This window comes from Sesamum indicum, linkage group LG12 (assembly GCF_026168435.1).
Source record: "Sesamum indicum cultivar Baizhima isolate 11 linkage group LG12, ASM2616843v1, whole genome shotgun sequence".
Taxonomy (NCBI): Eukaryota; Viridiplantae; Streptophyta; class Magnoliopsida; order Lamiales; family Pedaliaceae; genus Sesamum; species Sesamum indicum.
Genome location: NC_142668.1, coordinates 14,691,449 through 14,709,026, shown reverse-complemented (window position 1 = coordinate 14,709,026; position 17,578 = coordinate 14,691,449). Strand labels below are relative to the sequence as shown.

Here is a 17,578-nt window from a genome sequence, read left to right as displayed (position 1 = left end):
AATATGTACATTTTGTTGGAACTACCAAAGTAAGTATCCAAGCAAATATTCACTCACATGTGAAGTTTTAACTGATTCTGATTGGATTTGGTTTTGGCCGGGGCGGGGCCAGGATACGGGCATAACCGTAAAACGGGCAGGGGAAAAATGCTCCGGTTGGGCGTTGACGGTTGACGACCCTAATATATTAATAGTGAGGATAAAGTACAAAAGCAGTATTTTTAATTAATACCATCCATATTATTGTTTCCAGGCCAGAACGATTTAGGGCTTCAACACTGTCTTTATCTCCAAGAGAAAAGCGCGGCCCTGATGGCGAACCAGCTCTACGGCTATACTTACGGCGGAGGCGGCGGTGCCACCACCAGTATCTACAGTTCTCGATCCGGTACTGCTTCCTACCTCTCTTCCGATACTCCATTGCTCGGCTCTTCTTCTAGGTACTTGAGCGCCGACTCACTCTCCTCTTCCTCCGCGCTGTCGTCTTCATTGCTCTACAACCCCGAGAGCTACTCTACTAGGATTCCTGGCATATCCGTTACCACTCCAACGCACGCGTACGGGCCGCCTGGAGTGGACGTGGGTTCTACGGTCGTCTCTACCGACTCGCTTTACGCTGGGTTGAAGCGGGCCTCCTCTGAATGTAAGCAGTCTTTACCCAACTGTTTTTTTTTTTTCCTCCAATTGAAATAGTTTGTTCTGTTGCTTGCATTAACTTCAAGTTGATTTCGCTATTTGGTCAATTATATCATCTGCGATTTGATGACATAGACCCCTCATGATTGAGGGCTCTCTTGAAATCATCAGGAAAAGTTCTACAGATGTGTGGCTAGGAACTTGTAAACTTCAGTTGCTATGAATTAGTGTATCGGGCTTCAATTTGTTGCATTATGAACAAAGATTATATTCAATCAGTATATGCTATAGATTGTTTCCTTTTTATGTGATGCTATTAGAAATTTAGATTTTGTTATTTTATGTATCTTGCAAATTTATCCCTGAGTTTGAGAGTGTCGTGGTTTTGGATAGTGTTAATGAAATAGAAGTGCACTAAACTGCCAAATGATGGTTCTTCTATGTGCAGGGCATGTAAGGTTTTACTTAAAACACTTTTCACTGAGTATTGAAGTGAAAGGGGGGATTAGTGTTGGCATTTTGGAGAGAGGGATTTTTCCTGTTCTTTTTATTTGTAAATGTTCTTGGTTTAATCATTTGAGACTACCCACCTTTAAGCTCTATGGCTGCTTCTTTCAAGAAAATAATTTGGAGACGAGAAAAAATTGCTTTAAGTATAATTTTAGATGGCATTTTCTAAAATTTCTCGAGAAACTGGTTATGTTTGCTAAAGGTTGAATATTCACTATCACTAAAAAAAAATACATATATTATATTCCCACTGCTTGTGTAATTTTGTTTTGTTATGGTAGTCAATTTTGTAAACTAAAAGATTTGGGGCAATGAGCATAATAAGCGGACTTCCTTATAATATTTCCAGTATGAAGTGTACAAATTCATTATGTAAGTCATCATCCATGGTATGGTGACACTATTTACTATTATCCAATTTTGTGGTATGTAATACTTATTTATATTTAATGCAAAAATATATCGAGTCTAGATAAATAACTGGCTATTCAAAGTTCATGCTCACTGATTTTCTATTTAAACAGGTTTGAACTTTTGCCGTGATTTCTTTCTAGTATATAAATAAATATATTATTTATATGTAACATATATGATGGGCTTTCTTGTTATATGTGTCTACTATCTATCTAGCACTCTATCACCAGACTCTTTTGGGTACCCATAACAAGATTGGGCAAACTGAAGCTTGGTATTCATCAAACCCTTTAGCCAAGCGCCCTAGATATGAGAGTACGAGTCATTTGCCCATTTATCCCCAGAGGCCTGGAGAGAAGGACTGTGCCTATTATATGCAAACAAGAACCTGTAAGTTTGGAGATAGCTGCAAGTTTGACCATCCTATTTGGGTTCCAGAAGGGGGAATCCCAGATTGGAAAGAGGTGAACTTTTTTGCTACTTTATTATCTAGTAATAATCCAATAATTCAGTTACTAATATTAGTTTGTATTTATATGACGTCTTTATATTCTAGTTGATTTATGTGGTTAGTAGTTGATTAATTAATTTTACTAATATTTACTTATATTTACTTATTTTCTTAATACTACTACACCACTTGATGCAGGCTCTGATCATTGTTTTTATATGTTCACATATATTACTGTGATTTAATAGGTCATCATATTTCTCAACACCCTACCTTTTATATCATTTTATTTTATAGAAATTTAAGTGAAATGTACTTTTGGAAAATAAGTTGAAAGTTATACCCTAGAGTGTTCTCAAATAACGAAACCTGTATAAAGTGCACTCCTGTTGTTTAACAAAAGAATTTATTATACCACCTAAAAGGGCTTTTAAATCTATTGTTAATTATTTCCTTTCATATTTTCATAAGTTAATTATTAGTCTTTGTTTATCTAACTATATAAACTGCCCCCATTTTTCGATGAAAGATTTTTTTGTATCATCTGAGAGGGGCCTCTAAGTCTATTATTAATTAATTCCTTTCATATCTTATATGAGTTCGTTGTGAGTTTTTACTGTCTTTGGGTGGGTAGTTATATGATATGTTAGCAAACTCATTTGGACTGGTATTATACTTGTGTTTCTTTTATATTTATTTATTCTTCAATTTACAGCATCCTTTATAGTTCTATACTAATGCTATTCTAGATTATTTTGCTTAAGATTGGATCGCATTATCATGGCTTTAATGTCAAACTAGGTCATTGCCGCCACCATACTTTCTTTCCTTTCAATAAATTTCTTTAGGCTCTAATATGAGTAAACGCATTGCTTGGCTAGCAAAATGTGATGATCGAGTAAGAGAATATTTGTTTGTCAAATTGATTTACCTTGATTTTTGTTAATTTTTGGTCATAAAGCTGTACTACGAGGTAGTTGTAGAAACATCACTATGATGCTGTTTGTATTTGTGGAACTTATTCAGAATCATAGCATTACAGATATATACATATATTTTGAGACAAGGTACTGCTACGTGTACTGATCACATTAAATGGCTAAAGTTGTGGTGAAGTTGTTAAAGCTTAAATTGTCGAAAGTCTATGGGAATCAGTGGTAAGCTATATTAACTCTATTAGATGCTGAGTTCAATCATGAATTATTAAAATGTCCATGGTTTATCTGCAACATAATATGTTGACTATGTAGTCCCTTACTAGCAAAACAAGATTTTGTGTACTCATTGCATATTAAAGGTTTTATAATATTTCTTCCCTTTGGTAGGTGTTTCTCGCATTTATAGACTTGGAAGTATCTTTATTTGGTAGAAGTATGTTGTAGCATTGCTCCCCTCAAGTATTCATTTGATTTTTGTCCACAGTTTTGCAATTTTTTGTCTCTCCATTTCTTCAATTGTGGGAGCTATATGTTTCTCATCATGAATTATTGGGCACTGTTTAATTGTTATTCAGGTTCCTCCTGTGCCAGCTGAATCCCTTCCTGAGAGACCAGGCGAGCCGGATTGTCCTGTAAGCTGTGCTCAAAATACTTATGCTGTACTATAGCACTTGATGATCTGAACTGAATTTTCTGTTTCTCTTTTGAAATGTTTCAGTACTTCCTAAAGACCCAGAGGTGCAAGTTTGGTATTAGGTGCAAATTCAACCACCCGAAAGATAGAATTGCTCCTCCGGTTAGTCTTTTCGGCGTTACCCATTAATTTCTTTTACGAGATGGTTTATGCTCCATTCTTCAGATTGCTTGTTGACTCAAATTCAGGGTGCTCCTGAGGATGGTGATATCTTACCTGAGCGGCCATCAGAGCCTCCATGTGCTGTAAGATACTTTCTCATGAGGGAGTTGCTTTTTTTCCCGTTAATTTAGTAATCTAAGTCACTGTAACTTAAGCAGTTCTACATGAAGACCGGAAAATGTAAGTTTGGTACGACCTGCAAATTTCACCACCCCAAAGGTGTACAGATACAGTCAACTGGAGTAGAAATGGGCACTGAGGTGAAGAACACTGGAGATGCAAAGACAGGGCAGCCACCTTTTGCCCCAGCATTGATGCACAACTCCAAAGGCCTTCCCGTCAGACCAGTATGCTTATTTAAAGAGTTTATCATATACAATTTGGGGATTATAGTTTGATTTCTGCAGATATGTCCTTTTTATTTATTATTATGGATTGAAATTTCGGTCATGTTTGGAGAAATGATAATGCAAAGTTTCCTAATTGCCTCTGTTCAATACATTCCTCATGTTGAGATTCTGACATGTGGCACAAGCCTGCTGTGATGGTCTATTTCCATGATTCGTTCTTTGTTCCTATATATATATATTATTTAAAACAAACTTCCTCGGCGTGTTTACCTCATTTTTTTACTTAGCTCCCAAATCACGCCTTTCCGAGGAGAGAAAACAATAATGCATCCTTTTGTTGACGCCCTTACCTTCCAGTTTCCAGCTCTTGTCTTTGTTGACTGGTGTTGCTTGATGGTTGACACATCCATCATCTATCTTGGGGGGATTTTGACAGTAGGAACTTGATCAATGAAAGAAATCCCCTCCATAAATTTATTTGTTGGATCATGTGGGTGGTATATTTGCTTTCTTGTTGTGTCCCTTGTAGTTATTGGTTACCATTGACAGGGTGAAGAAGATTGCCCATTCTATCTAAAAACTGGCAGGTCAGTAATCCTCTGTCCTTTACCCATTGGAACACTTCCTCCTTTCTGGTTTCATGTATACCCTGCCCTATATACATCGCAAGGAGTGAAGGCATTCTAATATGTTTTATTTCAATCGATCAGCTGTAAGTATGGGGCAACTTGCCGTTACAATCATCCAGACAGATACGGTAAGTGGCTTATTTCTTCTGCTTATTCAGTTTTTACTGATAAGCTTGCAAAAACTTATATAGTGATTAATCTGCCTGCAGCTGCTATTGCATCCACTCTTCTAACCTCTCCGACAACACATTTCAACCTTGGTGTTATCGCTCCAACAGCGTCTCTTCTGTCATCTTTTGATCCAAGGCTGACTCAGACAACGGTAAGCTCAACAATTGCTGTTTTCTGGCTGTTGCATTGTACATTTTTGGTGCATAAACACAAAGGAATGATGAGGTTTGATTACTATCTCAGGTTATTGGTAGGTTATAATTGTCGCTTTTCTTTTATTGTTGCTCTTCTGAAACATGGGATAAGAAAAATGCCCAGAGAATATCTGAAATTCTGAAGCTATTTTGCTGTTGTCCATTTTGCTTCTGGCTGTGAGTCTTGTCTTTAATTTTGTGACTGATAGAAGTTGTGGTGGTCATATTTTGATGTTCTCATGGATTTTTGTTAATTTTTGTTGGTTGCAGCTTGGATTGGGCCCAACTATTTACCCTCAGCGACCTGGTCAGCTGGAATGTGATGTGCGTATAACTTGATTACTATTTTTTGTTGTAGATGAGAAAATCTTTAGGAATCTTATAATCTCCGTGGGATTCTAGCCTGAGGCCTAGGTTCCTGTGTTTTTACCCTTTTGTTTTTAAGTTACAGTAAACATGATATTTGGGTATATTGCAACTAAGGCTTTAACAGGCAGTTTTCTGGTTTGTTTGCAATGCCAGCTGCTCAATTTGTTGATTAAACAGTTTTATGTCCTAGATGTTTGTTAGGTATCTGCATGCAGTAGTTTGTGTTGCTTATGGGATGCTGTGGGCTTGTTTCTGGCTTACATATTGTTTTGTATGAAACTATTTGGTTTTCTTTTTTGCCATCTTCTTCTAATATTTTTTCTTCTTGGTTCAAGTATTACATGAAAACTGGTATATGCAAGTTCGGGTATAACTGCAAGTTTCACCATCCTGTTGATCGTTCAGCACCCACTGCATCAGCTGCAGAATCTCTGCTGCAAAACGTGAAATTAACTCTTGCAGGCCTGCCGAGAAGAGAGGTATTTTGGAACATCTGATGAAACCTCAATTAAGCCACCTTTTTTGGTCTGTTCTAGATCATTCTTAAGGACAGGGTTTGTTTATCTCCCATGTTATAAAATTACAGATGTAATGCAGCTTAGCAGAGAAATTAAAATTTCATAGATTCTGAGTTCTATGTGGACTCTAAAAGTTGCTTATGTTGTCTTGTTGAGTGAGGAAGACCTATGTTTTCAATCCAAATTTGAGCTTCCTCTGTTTTCGTATTGGAGAGTCCAAGGAGATTGATTCTTTTTGCATGCTTGTCTGTTGAATGACTGAATGCACAAGCAGATGATAAACTAAAGTCCTGCTGGTACTTTAAATGGGTGATCAGCAATTTCTATTTTGGGTTATTTTGCTGATAGCCTGAAATTATGTTCAGTTTTTGTTGCAATGGCTGAAAACATGTTTATACAAGGATATTTTTGTCAAGGAACTAAATGTGGAATGAGGACTTGGATGTAATAGAAATTAATGCGTTCACTCAGTGTCTTTAACTTTCCCTTATCTGTTAGGTGTGTGTTGTGGTTTTTTAGTTCTAGGCTTCTAGCTTTATTTCTTATTATTAGGTTTGTTGGGTTTCTTTCTTATTGACTGTTGTTTTGCAAGACAACTAATTATTTTGGTATTTCTTTAGGGCGCTATACACTGCCCATATTACATGAAGACTGGAACGTGCAAATACGGGTCAACATGCAAGTTTGACCACCCACCTCCTGGAGAGGTGATGGCCGTTGCAACATCGCAGCCAGGCTCATCTTCTGCCGTTGGTGAAGGGAAAGAGAATGAAGATGTTTGAACTATAATAGGACTGCAGCAGTAGAGTTTTAAATGGAGTTCCAACTCTGTGGACTCCTTTTATGGTGATTGTTGGCTGTATCAACTTGATGATATTCATGAAGTATTTGTTTGATGGGTCCATTTGGGTTTGAATTATGTTGTATCTAGCATTTTTTGTTGAAAATTAATTTGTTTTATTGATTGTAGGCTTGTTTGGTATATTGATGCTTTCACATTTTGAAATATTGTTATAACTATATATTGAGTCCCATGGTTTCAGAGAAACTGTGATCCAACTGATGGTGGTGGTGGCGGCGGATCTTCCTGCTGCAGCCTTTGTTTGTTTGTAGATAGATTGAGATCAAAATGGAGATGGAATTAGTGAGAGTGCTTAATCGTTTTCTAACGTACTCAAAACAGAGGATTACGTTGTTTGCCCTTGGTTGCAAGACATGGGCCAGCGGAACAACTTATGAACTTAACTAGAGATTGTTTATGAAGGACTTTGCTCTCCTTAGAACTTCTCCATTAAACTCCTTTTTGGTGGATGTTCATTTTCTTGGATACGGCCGAGGGGTATGCCCGCGAAATTTGGAGGAGTATGGAGTAAACGAGATAAGTAGGTTATGATTGATGTACGGGTCTCATGTATGTGGCATGGAAATTAAAATGCCCGTGTTGAGTGAAGATCGTATCTGTGGTTCTTGGTGGGTTCCCAATATGGATCCTGTAACATATCTCCCCTGATGGGCCTGATCTAGTATGATAAGATCCACTCTTTTGTGGGTTCCATATACGGGCCCATTAATTGGGCCTGGTTTTGGTGGTGTCACGTGAAGAGTTTTCCATTCCCCCAGTTTTCACTATCTTATGACACTGTACAATTGGGAGAAGTTACTGCCTCGGCTTAATCAAGCAACGCTTCTCTTATTTCAGCAGGCGTGGCATATTCAGAGCTGCTAATTTTGGATAATTATGCTTTTTCAATCTTTGACTAATTTTCTCAGAAAAAGGAAGTACTATTTCCACCATTTGAACACGAAAACAGAAAGGAAACAGCGCCACCGCATGCACGTTAACATTTGCTCATTCTTCTGCCATTTCCTCTTCCTTCGGATTCGGCCGCTGCCCATAAGTATTGCTGTCGGAAACGGGGATGGAGCAGACTCTGATTTGATGCTCAGAAGAATCGCTATCTAGGGCAAAAAATGATCGGACAGGAAGTCCATGCTCACCTGCAACACAAAAGTTCAACAGGGTTCAGGCTTTCTCAAGTACGCGTAGTTTCCTTCTTTGCAGCTCCCCGGGCTACAAGTTCAAGCACAAGAAGTTGTACCACTTCACATCAGTAGTGATGTCTGTCGAATTACAATAGTTAGTTTGGTAAATTTGACTTCATACTTTCCTTTTGAGGCGATATTCACATTATTACTGAGATTTGTTTCTCCACCGTCAAGTAGATAATCATTCGTTTTTCAATATTATTACAAGGGGAAACCCGAAGCGCACTCCTTTTTCAGTTTCTGTTTGTAATTCTTCTCTTGCTTTGCCGGAGCAGCCGCCCGCTTTCGAACCTGATCAGGTTCGTTGTCGTTCGTCTCGGTCCTGTTTGCATCTGTCCAAATTATATGTGTCCTTTTGTTTTGTGCATTTAGGAGGATGGTCAAAGAAAAGTTACAAATGTGCAAACTCTAGTGAGGAGGTTTCGGAAAGTGGCCGCTCCATATTGGTTCTCAGATGATAAAGTTGGGTCCGTTGCCGGCTTGCTGCGGTTTTTGCCACTGCTCATATTGGAATTCCAGTGAGCACATTGCTCCGTGCTTTCTTAGGTATTGCTGTCTTAAAGTCTTTTCTCCGTTATTTATAGGGTGTGGCGTAGCTTTGTCGCCTCTACCGTGATGCCTGATTCCTGTCGCACATTCTGTTTTGCTCATATCCTTTTCTTTTAGTTGTTACCTCAAGGATCGTAAGGCAACCCGGCCTTTGAGCTGTTGTTTGCCGGAGCGTAATAGGATCTCCAAATTGCGAGAGATTTTGCAGATGATGTATTAGTTGGTCCTTTGGTGAACACTGAGGAAATACTTACCATGGTGCTGCAGAGGTGTTCGCATGCATGTTTGATACAGAGCTTTTCGTTTTTCTGAATTTCTTGTCAATAAAATCTAGTTTAATTTTTGCAGCTTCTATTGTTTTAGTTCATATTAGTGTATATGACTAGTGAGGAAGATAATAGAGGAAATGGTACATACAACTTTAACTTGTTTCTTAAATTAATAATTATAGGTACTTTCTTTCACAAGATATTGCTGAATGTCACAAAAAAGGAGTTCAAAAATTGAAAAAAAATTCTATACAAGAGGAAACGGAAGTTTAACAGTCTAAATTAGAACTCTGTGTTAGGATTTAGATATTGTGCTTTACCATTAACAACCAGGGGAAGTATGCTTTTCTGGCGTTTGAACGCATTTTCTTCACCAAAATCTAGGACACTAAATGACTCTTAAGTAGTTATTGGGTGAAAGGATGCTCTTTAACTCTCTTCTTGCTCCCTCTCTCAGTTTGATTAAGTGCTAAAGTTGTGTTGATTTTTTTTGTGTGGTTCCTACTGAATTCTTTGTTTTTCAGGTTATGTTTTGAGAGATTATGCGAAAGATACTCTTTCTTTAAGATGGAGATCTTGGATAACAAGCTATTACATGGATCGATATCTGAAGAATCAAGCCGTTTGCAAAATACAATCTCTGTCTATAATTGATAACCCTGATCAGCGGATTGTTAAAGTTCTTTAACTGGAAGTCTGGAACAGCTCTTGCATTTTCCTTGACAACCTTTAATGCTACTGTGGACCCGATATCTTCCTGCAATATCTTATATGGTATTTATCCACTGCTTTTCTTTGTACTTCCTCCTTTTGATATCTATATGTGCAACTTTCCTTCTGACAAAGAACTGTCTGTCTTTAGGGAAAAAGAAAGAAGCAGATTTCCAATATGGACTTGTGCGCATTAGAGAAAATGCTGAATCCATTGCATTTTATGTCTGTGAGGAAAATGTGATGTAACTACTGATGCAGCGGTTCAGAAGTGCATTTAAAAATCTTAGTGTGTGGGCAGTTGTAAGATTCTTCTTTCAGAAACTTTGAAATTTCACATCCTTTTGAGCCACTGCATATGTAGCTTTTGTTCTCTCATACGTGTTTAGAATTGGGATTTTTTGTTTCCAATAGCATCAGATCCCATTGGTGAGGTTCGGGGTGATCTGACAGCACCCAGAATTCGGTGGGTTGATTTCTGGCATAGTCTTGGGTCTAGAAAACAACGTGAACAGATAATTCTGAAACGCAATCGTAGTCAACTTTTGATCAGCAGTGTCCTTTGGTCACTCCCTATGGTGAACCTTGAGCAAGGCCAGTGGTGGTCCACTGGTTGATACTTCGCATAACTAAATAGTAGAAGGGAAGGCAACTCTTGAAGATCTTTTTTACGAGTAACAAGTTAAATATTTGACTTCAGATCCAGGACAATTGAGTTTGAAAGAAAATGCCTGAGGATAAATTGATAAGAGTTCACCAACGTTGTCAAGCTGACTAATTGTAACATTGTTTTATTTCCTGTCTGTTCATTCTTTAAATTCTGGTTATTAGTGGTTGCTAAACCATTAGAGTTATAAGCTTTATCATTGTAACTTATTATTTTTATTTTTGTGCCATCTTTAACTTTATAGAAGTTGTTGATATCTTCCAGAAATCTGGAATTCTTCACAAATGGGTACTTGTACCTGATCCAGATTCTTCCAGCAGCAGTTGTTGCACCCATGTATTTCTCTGGCAAATTGAATTTGGAGTCGTTAATCAGTCCGTGTCTGCTTTTAATGACATACTTGGAGAGTTTCCTCTCATTGTCAATTTCAGGCTATCAGTTCCTTTTCTGTCATTAATCGGTTAGGTACAGTTTTTTCTGCCCTTTGAAAATTGTTCAGTCTCTTTATCATCATGAAGAGAGATAAATGTTGGCGCAAATCAGTAATTTTATCAAATGCATTTGAAATAGCGTAGCTTCTCATATATTATGAGAAAAAATGTCCTCCAAATGGAAGGAAACTTCTTGAGTAATTGGATGGCTGAATTTATCATACCATACAGGTCCAAAATCAGTAAAGAAACCTCTTTCACTTTAGTGTCCTTAATCACAAAAAACTTGACATGATAGGTCGTGACATATAAACTTGCTTTATAATTTTTTTTGATGGATTTATATATCAGGTGAATTTGATGATCTTTTAAGCAAGTGATATCAGAAGTGACAATGATCCCATGGAAGAAATTTCCCGTGAATTTTGCAATATTAACAATCGTAGTACCCTAATGGATCTGTCCCCACTGTAAGTGGTTTGAAATTACTAAAGATTGTGCACTTGATTGTATGACCCCGTGTAAAGCGACGTTAGGGACTTCTCTTTGGAGATCTGTGAGAAGGACCATCTTCTGGTTAGTATTTGTTATTCATCTTTGAGATTTCAGCTTAAGATTTTAAGAAAGTTTAACGATGGATGAATTTGCTGGTTTATTGCTGCATTAAGACATTGTATGACAGGAACACGAGGGATTCATTGCCATGCCTTTCCGCAGACATTTAGCCTCTTCATTGTTATGCTTTCAAAACCGATTTTTGTTCTGTTGGACGAATCTACTAATGCGTTAGACGAAGCCAACGAGGTAAGCAAATGCATTTTGGTTCTTACCCGGTTTCTGTATGTCTGCGTTCTTTATTGTATTTATCTAAGATAATTATTTTAGACTCGATCTGAGCCCCCAGAATATAGCTGCGGGCTGCGGTCACTTTCTTGTATATCTTCAGACCCTATGCAGCTAAACTATCTGCTTTCTGGAATATCTGGGAAACAAAAATTTATACGGACACAGATCAGTTTTACTCTGTTCAAGCTTCCAAATTTGGTTGGCCATCATTCTCCACTCATGTTGCATCAAATTTTTGTTTAGCAAAACAAACAGTTTGCGTAAGTTCTTTCTGCTTCAATACCAAGCACATTGATATGATTTGTTTATATAGATCTTGGTGTTAGCTTCTTGCTGTATCATTTGTATGCAATGATTGGAGTGTTACTCATGTTCCCCTTCCTTAACGGTGCAGTTATTTCCCGTCCAGAGACTATTAGCTGGAATATGTATCAGTTTAACTTAACTAACTTGATTTGTGTCTTCTTCATTACTGGGTCCTGATTTAGGCATCTACCACTTTATAATTTTGACTTTTTACGCGCAACTTCTGTTTGCAGGCACATTTATATAAGCTAATTGAAGCTGCAGGGATCACTTATATCAGTATTTGCCATAGGAGAACCCTCTACAAACACCATAAGAGCATTTTACACATATCCCCATTGGAACCAACATGAACCGTACCTAATTGGCATTTTGAGCCCCTGTGTAAGTACTCAATGTTTTCCAGTCCATGAAAGCAGTAAAGATGACATCAATTATGTTTGAGGTATATCCCCCCTTCACACCTTTGCTTTAGATAGGTAAAGATGACATCAATCTGGAGTTTTTCCTCTCCTGATGTTGGCATATTAGGTAGGTGATCCACATTCACCCAGATTGATGGGTGGGAGGGTTGTTTAATAGCACAAGCTGAGTAGGCTGCACGATTCATGGATAATCCATGTTCATGCTCAGGCAATTCTGCCTGCGAATTTTAAATTGTAAGTGGGTTGCATAGAAAAACATTAAGTATAGGGGAAATGTACCTCTCCATTTAAAAACATGTATGCCCAGAGTTTTATATTGTTTTTTGATCATTGATATTGATGATTATTGAAGAATAGAAGTTTCTGATTACCTGGATTCACTTATCCCGTGAAACTTAATTATGGGATATGGATCTCCCCAAGTTGAAGCGCTCACTGATTGTGATGCAAGCACAGCACTGCATGCACTGCACTAGAGATAGAGTCATAATTACAAGTGTTCGTGAAGGCGACGGCACCTCTGTTAATTACTTGGGTTTTTTTAAGATAATAGTAGTAATTAATTAGTAGGTGGATACTTTCTTGATTTGCTGGTTAAATTTTGAATAATTGGTTAATTGGTGTGCGTGTTTGACCAGCTGCTATTATCATCATTATTATTATTAGCCCAGCAAGCACAGCATGGATTATGTGGGATATAGAATGGTATAGAGGTAACGTACGTAGGAATGGGTTTTGGCACTGAAATTATAGCCGGCGTGGAACTGCTGAATTAATAAGGATAGGAGGAGGAAATGGAATGGAGGCAATTAGAGTGCGTCCTATGCGTTGGATGGAAGCGCGTACATGTGACGGAGTTTGAGGATTTTTGCTTTCTTTTTCCATGCAACTTTCTCACGTGATCATAGGAATCCTGTAAATTAACTGGAACTGCCCTGGATTCCTGTAACTAGTTGAAAATCTCCCCCCCCCCCCCCCCCCAAAAAAAAAAAATATATATATATGTATAGATCAAGTATGAAATCATACTTTTTTTTCTTTTGTTGATTAATTTTCAAGAAACAGCTACCCGTGTAGTGTAGTGTAGTATAGTCATAAATACTCTTTACTTTTTACTTGAGAATTGGATCGGTAGGAGTTTGAAGAAGTAAAGGGAATAGGGATATTAATAAAAACAGATGGCAAGTCCGTAAAAAGTTTGTGGTTAGGACAAGAGTAATATATTTGTCAAATTATCAATTATACAGCAAGTGTATTAACTTGTCATATATAATTAATTCGAATTCAATCAGACTTGATTTGAGTTAGAATTTTCCACAAGAAGAAATATATACCTATTATCTCTCTATATATTTTAATCTCACAAGTATTAGTCTTTCGTTCACAGTGCAAATCACACTAAACATGAAGATGGTAATGAGTCCGTACTTAAAGTTTAGATGTCATGGAAATTGGAGCTGGGGGCCAATAGGTCGGTGTTCAAACCTAAATGACTGTCTCACATTTAGAGTTACAATATTTATATATACACAAATCCTTTGTATCGGTGTAATAAACTTGAAAGTAAAATGAGTAATCATTAATTTTTCTCAATTTCAGACAACGTTCCCACTTAGTTTTGTTGGGATGAAAGAAGTATTATTCACACATGAAATTAAAAGGAAAATCCTGAGTTATAATTGTTGACTGTCTACTCGATCAAGTACAATTAATAATATATATATATATATATATATATATATATATATATGTATGTATGTGCATAATTAGGAATTAGGGGGGAATAATGGAATGGAATGAAAGGGATTTCTTTGATTGTTGTTTTGAGAGATGATAATGTGGACATCCACATACATACAAATCAACCACAAACACAGACAATTTTGACTGATCGTCAAATGAATAATTGACAGAAAAAGATGAGTTATATAGGCCGAATTTTGGGATGGGGTCTCCCATTCAACGACATTTTTCCCAAGTACTCTGCATATCACAACACACATGCACACACTTCATTTCCTAGCTATTTAATTATCATATACATATTCTCCTCTACAAAAATTTAAATTGATTATTAGACCAATTTCTTTAATTTATTCTGATCATATATATATATATATAATTTGAATAGTAGTAGTATACGTTGCAATAATATTAATTTGTATATAATAAATATTCAAACTTAACAGTCTCAGACTTGTGTGTGTGTGTGTGTGTGTGTGTTGCCCTTTTTAACAGCACTCGATTTGTGTGCTCTTCAACTGCAGAAATTGGGGGAAGGCTCACCTGCTCCTCACTAATTTCTCCTCATCTGATTGTCTTCTTTTCCATTTCAAGCTTCGCTTCCCAACCCTAACAAAGCTGCAGGTTAGCTTCTTAATTCTTCCAAAATTACTGTTGCATCTACGTAGCTTGTTAAGCTTTTCTCTCCTTCTCTTCCCCCCTCACGGAAGCAGCTCATCATCAAGCTTACAATTTTATTAATTAGTTGCAGAGAATATATATATATATATGTATATATGAAGTTTGGTTTTTTGTTAGCACATCAGAGTTAATTTTTCATAAGTTTTTGGAGCTTCCATTTTTAGGTTTAGTTTCTTGTTGAGCAGCAGAGAGATGATGAGTTGTAGTCATGTTGGCAGGTGCATGCATGGTTCTTCAGAACTGCAAGGTTTTCTGAATACTTGACAGTATATATATATGCATGAAAACAGTAGTCTCTTTAATTTGGATTTGTAATGAATTCCTCTAATTATGTGTTCATCAAGTATATATGGTTGTGGTTGGATGCAGGAAATTAATTAATTAATTAAAATTAGGGAAATGATCATGAGCAGTAGTGGAGAAGGGGAAGAGCAAGGGCAGGGGCAGCTATCAGTTCCACCAGGTTTCCGCTTCCATCCAACCGACGAGGAACTTTTGTATTATTACCTCAGGAAGAAGGTCTCCTACGAACCCATCGATCTGGATGTCATCAGAGAGGTCGATCTCAATAAACTTGAGCCTTGGGACCTCAAAGGTACCTTATACCAAATTAATTCATTACATCATCACTTCCCTTCAAATGATATATATATATTCTTTTGTTTCTATTGATCCTTGCTTCTAATTTCTTCTTTCTTTCGATGTATGATTTTCCACCATATATATATTTTTTATATATAATAAATTGAAATGCGTAAGAGTTGTATATATATATATATATATATATATATATTTGAAGGTTAAATATGAATGACATACGTACATAGAGGATAAAATGAGCTTAAACATAATTATTAATATATCTTAACGTAATTAATCAATTTCACGGGAATAAAATAAATCCGGTAATTAGTTATGAGTCTCATGGCAAAGTGGAAACGTATAGGGCCGGCATTTGCATGGGTGTGCACACTAAAAGCTCACTAGATCCCATAAACACTCACATTATAATATTCTATGTTCCCACCAAAGCTTATTGCTAATAACTATTCATATATATATATATATATATATATATATCGATAAGAATGTAATTAATTAGGTGTTTGAATGCAACAATTAAGACAAATATTATTTTCTAGTAATTAAGTAGATTTTTGCAATAAAATATGAGTACCCTTAATTAATTCATTCTTTTGAAGCATATATATATATATATAGATATATATAGACAACTGAATAGCTTTAGATTGTTCTGTTATATGGGAAAATTGTAATTTTGAATTCATAGAATAGGGTTGATGCACTTTTTGTCCTCATATTTTACAACTTAATATTTTTGGTCCCATAAAATTAAAAGAATTGCATATAAGCAATCCACAGTGACTGCGATTCCGATCTACTCAAAGTTCCAACTTCCAAAGCCTAATTGATTTGATCTCATCGGATTAGTGCACGGGACCACATCTGCAATATTTTTTAATTTTATGAGACAAAAAATATTAATATTGAAAAGTATAGGACTAAAAACCCAATACCCCATATTCTATAAGATTAAAAGTGCAATTTTACCACTTTATATATTAGGCTGTTGAGTTTTTTAATATTGAAAAAATTCATATATTAATATCTGTTTGTAAGTTGTTAGCGCCAATTTTGTGCATGTTAAAAAGAAAGTAATATGAATTGATGAAGACAGTCTTCCACGAATAAACGCTGTTCAATATTGTTATTTAATTAATATTATACCATAAACAAGTCTGAAATTATTAATTAAAATGAATGGGCAGCTGATGATGAATGAATTGCATGCAGAGAAATGTAGAATCGGATCGGGTCCCCAAAACGAATGGTACTTTTTCAGCCACAAGGACAAGAAGTACCCGACGGGAACCCGAACCAATCGGGCGACAGCGGCGGGTTTCTGGAAGGCCACGGGCAGGGATAAGGCCATCCACCTCACCAACTCCAAGCGAATTGGGATGAGGAAAACCCTTGTTTTCTACACGGGTCGGGCCCCTCATGGCCAGAAGACTGATTGGATCATGCATGAGTACCGTTTGGACGACGACACTGCTCCTCATGAAATCCAAGTGCGTATTATAATTATATAGATTTAAACAAATAATTTCCTGAAAAAAAAACTAATTATTTATAATTATACGACGAAAATGCATAACAGGAAGATGGTTGGGTAGTCTGCCGAGTGTTCAAGAAGAAGAACCACACCAGGGGTTTCCACCCCGACCTGGATCCGGATCAAGAACCCGTTTTACCTTTCAACGCCGGCGGTGTTTGTCCGCTGGAGCCGCCGAAGCAGGACTCCGATAACCAAGCCCAATACAATAGCTTTGCGTTTGATCACAACCATTCGTCCATGCACCTCCCACAATTACTGAGCCCCGAATCAACGTTGCACGCTTCATTCTTGTCAGCACTTCCATTGAGCACTACAATGGACGTAGCGCAGGCTCCACACAACTTGTTGAGACTAACACCAGCTGGAGCCGGGCCTTCCACCACCCCCTCCTCTGGTCTCATGCAGCAGCCGGAGAAATTTTCCGGCGACTGGTCATTTCTGGACAAGTTATTGGCTACGCAGCAGACCATGGATCATATCAGCAAATGCCACCAGTTTCCACAGGTTTCTGATTTGATTCCTCCGGCTCAGAGATTTCCATTTCCTTACCACAGTTTTGAACCCGATTTCTCGAAATATTCCAAGTAGTTTTTCGTGTTAATTGTAATCAAGAAGTTTATGCTATGGCCCAGATGGCTAATCGGGCTCAACCCCTGCAATCGAATTGTTTGCATAATTCAAGTATTTGGCTCATCATTTAAATTATCCATCTTTTTTTTTTTTTCAAT

At 37.1% G+C, this 17,578-nt stretch overlaps 2 protein-coding genes across 24 annotated transcripts; both read left to right on the top strand.

Annotated features, from left to right (window-relative positions):
• Positions 1 to 221: 221 nt before the first annotated feature.
• HUA1 (floral homeotic protein (HUA1)) lies at positions 222 to 7,018 on the top strand. Of its 3 annotated transcripts, none has more exons than XM_088876452.1 (12): positions 223 to 643; positions 1,855 to 2,024; positions 3,525 to 3,581; positions 3,668 to 3,745; positions 3,832 to 3,888; positions 3,964 to 4,152; positions 4,705 to 4,742; positions 4,866 to 4,912; positions 4,994 to 5,106; positions 5,420 to 5,473; positions 5,854 to 5,997; positions 6,657 to 7,018. In XM_088876452.1, exons 1-12 carry the CDS (start codon positions 313 to 315, stop codon positions 6,816 to 6,818), a joined length of 1,440 nt encoding a protein of 479 aa, XP_088732578.1. In that variant the 5' UTR covers positions 223 to 312; the 3' UTR covers positions 6,819 to 7,018. The 3 variants fall into 3 exon arrangements, with proteins under 3 accessions (XP_088732577.1, XP_088732578.1, XP_020554067.2); XM_020698408.2 differs by having other exon boundaries at positions 1,777 to 2,024; XM_088876451.1 differs by having other exon boundaries at positions 222 to 643; positions 1,777 to 2,024; positions 4,866 to 5,106.
• Positions 7,019 to 7,694: 676 nt separating this feature from the next.
• Positions 7,695 to 17,555, top strand: LOC105175188 (protein SOMBRERO). 21 transcript variants are annotated; one of them, XM_088876748.1, is made up of 8 exons: positions 7,696 to 8,182; positions 8,358 to 8,381; positions 8,455 to 9,674; positions 9,763 to 12,245; positions 14,554 to 14,653; positions 15,080 to 15,305; positions 16,526 to 16,803; positions 16,893 to 17,555. In XM_088876748.1, the coding sequence occupies exons 6-8, from the start codon at positions 15,110 to 15,112 to the stop codon at positions 17,436 to 17,438; spliced, it is 1,020 nt and encodes a 339-aa protein (XP_088732874.1). In that variant the 5' UTR covers positions 7,696 to 8,182; positions 8,358 to 8,381; positions 8,455 to 9,674; positions 9,763 to 12,245; positions 14,554 to 14,653; positions 15,080 to 15,109; the 3' UTR covers positions 17,439 to 17,555. The 21 variants fall into 21 exon arrangements, 20 of the variants coding, with proteins under 20 accessions (XP_088732867.1, XP_088732874.1, XP_088732873.1 ...); XM_088876747.1 differs by having other exon boundaries at positions 8,291 to 8,381; XM_088876739.1 differs by having other exon boundaries at positions 7,696 to 9,674; positions 9,763 to 11,285; positions 11,392 to 11,513; positions 11,721 to 12,245.
• The last annotated feature ends 23 nt before the right edge of the window (positions 17,556 to 17,578 follow it).